General features: G+C 45.4%; 1 protein-coding gene across 1 annotated transcript; it reads left to right on the plus strand.

Annotated features, from left to right (window-relative positions):
* Positions 1 to 433: 433 nt before the first annotated feature.
* exosc2 (exosome component 2) lies at positions 434 to 5,566 on the plus strand. The gene is made up of 9 exons (XM_041242685.1): positions 434 to 574; positions 1,283 to 1,384; positions 1,746 to 1,791; positions 2,372 to 2,461; positions 3,049 to 3,114; positions 3,350 to 3,418; positions 3,538 to 3,714; positions 4,407 to 4,535; positions 4,942 to 5,566. Exons 1-9 carry the CDS (start codon positions 450 to 452, stop codon positions 5,020 to 5,022), a joined length of 885 nt encoding a protein of 294 aa, XP_041098619.1. The 5' UTR covers positions 434 to 449; the 3' UTR covers positions 5,023 to 5,566.
* Positions 5,567 to 6,446: the final 880 nt, after the last annotated feature.

A 6,446-nucleotide genomic window follows, 5' to 3' on the forward strand; every position in this document is an offset into this window, starting at 1 on the left:
GCTATGAATTTATTTATTTATTTATTTGGCATTCCGAATAAGCTGTAAGCGAGTTACCAACTACTTTGGAATCCCAGAAAAGTTAATTACAATAGTCGATTCTCGCTGAAACAAGGGCACGCATTCGCCTCCCAGCATCAGATACCGAAATAATAGATCGAAGTGCAGCTATACTTCTCAAATGATAAAACAAGGTGTTTTAGTAATTGTCCTAATATGGGACTCAAATGATAGAACAGGATTAAAAATGACCCCCAGATTCCTTGCTTCACGTTTCAGTTCTGAATGTGCCCGAACCTGCTGAAAAGAGATGGTTTTAAATCAGATTTGTGTCTTTCTAGGTTTGCAATAGCACGGCGCTTGCGCTGTCAGTAAAATTTGCCCAAAAGAAACAGGGTGGTGCTTACCCTTCGGTCACGGCGTATTGCGTCATCGTGCCCAAAGCTAAGATGGCGGCGGACATGCGGCTAGCGGCTGCTCGGAAACGCGCCCCCGATTCCCCGGTATCACCGGACGAAAGCAAACACCTGGTGGCACCGGGCGATGTGATTACAACCGACACCGGCTTCATGAGGTAACCGGGCAAGAAGAGCGAAGAGAAATGAGTAAACCGCTGCACGTCGCATGTGGCTTTGCGATTTACACGCGGGCACGGACCTAGCAGTATTTGTAAAGCTGCAATGATAATGCTTGTTTCTAATCAAATGCTGTGTTCAGAGGTTAACCACTTGCTTGTAAAATACTCGTGTTTGCCCCAGTTCGCATGCACATAGACGGGCTCTCGTATCTCATAGCTGTGACTGCTGTCCGCAGCCTGGCATTGCTGTGCTTCTCTGCGTTCGTCGAGGTATACCCGGGTACTCCACTAACTACTTCTCGTTCTGTTTACACCTGAATATAATTTCTTTTGAGTTTCAATCGCAAGGCAATGAAGCAATCTGTTTCACGCTGCACAGTTAAACTTGTATTAATGTCGCTGCATTTTAAATACGATTCTTGCGTCTCTAAACCTCTTTATTTTGTGGTGCGCTAATACATACTGTTAGCTTTGTAAACGAAATGCACTTAATTTAGCCGTGCACATTTTATACTGTAGTAAGATCCGTTTTTTGTAAATAAGGAAGATTTCTGCTAGCGCTTTTTTACTCCGCTGAACTGCAGTCCTTGTGGAAATGGCATGTTGTCCCGGCCGCATCCAGCAGGTGCCGCCAGTGGGTTTGTGTTAGCTGGAGGTGTGTAAGAAGAACTCGCTCTCTGACAGGTGTGTTGTTTTTAAATGCAGGGGCCATGGCACCTACACGGAGGATGAGAAGCTCATGGCGTCCGTCGCTGGTGAAGTGGAACGAGTGAACAAGCTGATTTGTGTCAGACCGCTGAAGACCAGGTGCTAAACAGGGATCGAATACTGAACAAAGCAGACTTACAATCCGCACCTTATTGTAATGGAGTTCAGAGGTGTAGGGGGGGGGAGTAATTTAAATGTATACCTTACTATATAGAATAGCATGCAACATACAGTACAGTAGCATATCAACCCCCTTCTCCCATATAGACAGACTTCTCTACACATACAAGTGCATCAGCCTCACTCTGCAATTAGCGTCATTCTTATTGTTAACATCTCTAAGCACTGTGACTGCTAACACGTGTGGTAGATGATTGAAAGCTCTTCGATCTGTATCTGCACGCAATCACACTGGCACAGCACCGCTCATTTCCAATGGTTTCAATGTTTTTGGGAGCAGGTTCAATGGAGAAGTCGGTGACGTGGTGGTTGGAAGGATCACTGAGGTATGTGTTAAACTGTAACCTCTTTGATCGCTGCGCAGGCGGGCTGGGGAGCTGTGTTAGTCATGACTCTGGATTGATTCAAGCCTGGCTAGGCACTAACCCGGTCGGGATCAATTCTAATCACTTTTTAAAATCAATTCCCAGTTCAAATTTCTTCCTTCTTGGGAATTGGAGTTTATAATTTAGAGCCATAATAACTGTTGCGATTGTGTTCAGCTGCTTTCATTTGAAACCAGTTTAATTGGCCAACAGGGACTTCAATTGAAGTCCTTTGTAGCCACACTGTGTGCAGCTCTATTTTAACAGAACACTGCGAATTGCAATTCTGATCAGTGTTGGAATTGATTGAAAGGGAATGCGATGTCATGTAATGCTTTGTGATGTAGTGCAATGTCATGTCATGCGATGTATTCTGAACCACATGCGAAGGTAACAGCACTTTCCCAGGATTTGCTCCACTCGTGCTGGAACGACCCGTTCGATAAAGGGTGGATCTACAGCCTCATGTAGTCATACGTTGTTTTAATTGAACACAGCCGTCGAGGGGCTTTCTTATGAGTTGCTGTTTCCTCTCCTCCAGGTTCAACAGAAGCGATGGAAGGTGGAGACTAAGTCCCGTCTGGACTCAGTCCTCCTGCTTTCGTCAGTCAACCTGCCAGGAGGGGAGCTGGTGAGTGTGGCCCGAGCACACGGCCTGGGGGGAGCAGTACCCTGGGCCACTGCGAAGCCGGTCACTGCAAGCGATCTGCATGAAAGTCTGTCCAGCGTTATGCAACTGGTCAGGCCACTTGCCCAGGCTGTAGCAGAACGACACAGACTGGTCTGCTTTCAAAACCTTGGCTGTGGATTTTTATCATTTCAGGAATGGCAATAAGATTCCCATTACAGAGCTGTTTGATCCATTCCTGGTTTAAGCTTGTTACCTGTACACTGCGGCTAATCAAGCTGGTATTAAAAGTTGGAGTGGGGGAAACTGCTGTGCAATACTTATTTACATCCCTGCAATTTAGTAATTTTGGCAATATAGATCACATTTACCCACCCACTTAAAACATCTCGCAAGCTTATAACACAATCTCACATTTTAAAACTTTTTTCATGTAAAAAATTGCTAATAAATTTAATTGCACCAATGCACCAGTTGTGTGTGCAAACCATGGTAGCTCCATTCTCTCTGCCACTTCTGTACATGCAGTGAGCTGGAGGGGGTCAGAGACACGGGCCGACAGTCAAGGCTGCAGTGTGTTTGTTTTGCAGAGGAGGAGATCGGCCGAAGACGAGCTGGCCATGAGAGATTACCTGCAGGAGGGGGATCTCATCAGTGTATCCTTTCATCTGCTTTGGGCTGGTGATTTGAAAGTGCCATCCGCTGCTAAAGCGTCCGGGAGAGCCTTCCTGTCACCAGATGTGTAACTAAACAGAGTTCAGGACAGCATGCTGTTCCACAGGCTGACCTCCCCGTGCACACTGGTTCCAGCAGGTCTGGGGGCAGGATTGCATTGTGGGGGGGGGGGGGGGGGGCTGCTCTGTGTGGATATTCCTTAACCCCCTGTACCAGGCGGAGGTGCAGTCTGTGTTTGCAGACGGGGCTCTCTCTCTCCACACACGCAGTCTGAAGTATGGCAAGGTGAGCAGTGCATTGAAATCCACTGAAACATCAGATTTAATAAATTGTGCTCCTATTCTGCTAAACCTTGCTTCTCTCTTTCTCTCTCTGCTCCCTCGTCTCTTCGGCACCCCCTGCAGCTGGGGCAGGGCGTGCTGGTGCAGGTCTCCCCCTCCCTGGTGAAGCGTCGCAAGACTCACTTCCACAACCTGCTGTGCGGCGCCTCCGTCATCCTGGGAAACAACGGCTACGTGTGGATCTACCCCACCCCCTCCCAGCAGGACGAGGAGGCCGGGGGCTTCTTCACCAGCACGGAGGTACCGGCTTTCACAGCCGCCCACAGTCAAGTGTGCTTTACACGTGATCGGGAGCTTGCTGTTAAATACATCGACCCTCCCTTACAGCAGCGCTCCTGTTAGTAAACCTACCAGACTTCTTCATGCTGGGATGAGCTGCCATCAGTTCAGAGCAGCTTAATCACTGGCCTGACTGGCACCTGGTCATGTCAGTGATACAGCTAAGCAAGAGAAGTTGGCAAAGCCAGGACTGGGTGCAGGGCTAGTGAGAGGCTGAGTTGCAGTTGCCTGCAACAAAACTGTGATATCCCTGGGAAGACTGCCCTAGAAAACGCTGTCCGAGTTCCAAACTTGTGCTTGTTTGTCAGACACTAGTGCAGATTTGCTTAGGGTTCTGCTTTTGAGCACACTCAGTTAATTCTATTTGGATGTGTCCTTTTCCCCTTTGGATACACAGATTAAACTCCTGTCACATAGCAGTCCAAGCCATTCCAGGCTTTGCTATGAGCTGAGTTAGTCCTACCTGACCTCAGTTAGACATAATGTGCAGGTGTAGCTTGTACAAAATGGAAAGATTTAAACGGCTATGCAGTGGGAAGGTGTACACCATCAAATATACTGCAGTCCAATCTGAAATAAAATATATGAACAATCGTGTCAGAAAACTTCCTCCAAATCCTCCCCAGTAAAGTGCTCTCTCCCGCCCCCTGCAGCCGGTGCCCCTCTCGGACAGGGAGGTTATCTCGCGACTCCGGAACTGCATCCTAGCCCTGTCCGCTCACAAGATGCTGCTCTACGACACCAGTGTGCTGTACTGCTACGAGTCCTCGCTCGCTCACCAGGTAACGGCAGCTCCTTATTGGTTCCCCCTGAATGTTGTTTCCCACCAGCGAGCGTGCATGTTTGTTATTGATCCTGTTTCTGTGTGAGTGTTGCCGGTGTAACGCTAGCAGATGAGTGCCGTGTTTGCAGGCGCTTCTCTCATGTTGGGCATTATGTTATGTTGCGGGTGAGACTGGACTGGGTGGGTTAGGTTTAAGGGAAAGAGGTCTTCAAGCTAAGGTTTGAGTTGCGTGGATATAGACTTGTATGCAAAGAAAGATGACTTTGTAACAAAATAATAAGGGGTACAAATATTCCAGAGTATTGGTTCCTAGGGGGACCGGATAATTGGGGGAGGACATGTATTCTGTGACACCGGTATCTCTGATGGCTTGAGACTAGCACACGGGTCTCTCTGATTTTCAGATAAAGGACATCCTGAAGCCTGAGGTCATGGAGGAGATCATCATGGAGACCCGGCAGAGACTTGTCGAACAAGAAGGATGAGGGTCAGGCGCTGGCGGATCTTAACACCACTGCTGTTAGGACCCTTAAAATATCATTCAGACTTTAGTAGACTTTAGCAAACTGAAGTGATGAGCATAGGGAGTGGGGGAGCCATCAAGCACCGTCTCATGTACACAAGAGCCCCAGTGCACTGTGCTGGTACACTGCCTTCAGCATGGCACCAGTGCTGTAGAACTGACCAGAGCATGCATTTTATAATGAGTGGAACAAGGTCTTGTACGGTATACTGCACGTTTCTGTTCAGGCACAGGCGGAACTTCTGCATTGGCCTGGAGGTTGGAGACTTCCTGCTGTTGCAGAAGTTTAGTTGGTCTGTGTTCAATAGTGTGTAAAACACAGTTCTGCTGATGCTAGAGGGTTGAGACCAGTCGTGTTAATGTGATTTTAAAAGTACAATAGCCCGCCCCCCCAGCCCCCAGCCGTTCTACTCGTGACCCAGCTGATTTGTATTTAGCAATACATGTTTTGTAAGAACTGTTTTTTTTATGTTCCTGTATTTCTTATTAAAGTGTTTTGTGATTTATTTAGTTTTTCTTGCATAAATAAAGCATTCTGTTTTAATATATATATATATATATATATATATATATATATATATATATATATATATATATATATATATATATATATATATATATATATATATATATATATATATATATGTGTGTGTGTGTGTGTGTATAAATCACTATGTAACACAATTTTTGTTCCTGGGTAGTAAGTGTTATTTCCTAATTGCTTATGCCTCAAAAGTATAGAAAATGGCTATTATTCCCCACAAACTTTGCTTTTGTGACCAGGACAGTGATATTTCAAAATATCACTATTTCCAATGGGAAAATGGGCAAATGTGTGTCTTTTCGTTCACATAGTCAGAAAAAAACAACATATGAATCCAAATTAACATGCATTTATACTAAAGTAATACAAAAATGACTACAAAAGATTTAGAAGTGAGTAGTTTTTCGAGATTTACAATTATACTGTATTTACAGTATAATATGTATATAATACTTATAATATATAATACTTTTGAGGCATAAGCAATTAGGAAATAACACTACGCAGGACCAAAAGAAAAAAAAAATTGTTACACGGTGTAATGTATGTTGTACAACTTTGATAAGGTTACACGAGGCAATATATTAAACAAAGTGGAGAATCTGCGAATTTAAAAGCAAACACTAGAGCAGTTGCACCAGAGTCCTGGATAAAGTGTTGGACTCCCCCCTTGGGTTTGGAGTGCCTGGGGTGGGATATTTATTGCCCCATTAGCCATGCTTCTCAGACCCCTTGTTTATTAAAAGATCTGGGTATCCCTGGATAGATAATTGTCACTCTTACAGCGCTTCCCAAAATGTTTGTTTTCTACCAGTGGAGAATGATTGGTGGAGTGGTGCTGT

This window comes from Polyodon spathula, unplaced genomic scaffold, assembly GCF_017654505.1.
Source record: "Polyodon spathula isolate WHYD16114869_AA unplaced genomic scaffold, ASM1765450v1 scaffolds_1422, whole genome shotgun sequence".
NCBI classification, from domain to species: Eukaryota; Metazoa; Chordata; class Actinopteri; order Acipenseriformes; family Polyodontidae; genus Polyodon; species Polyodon spathula.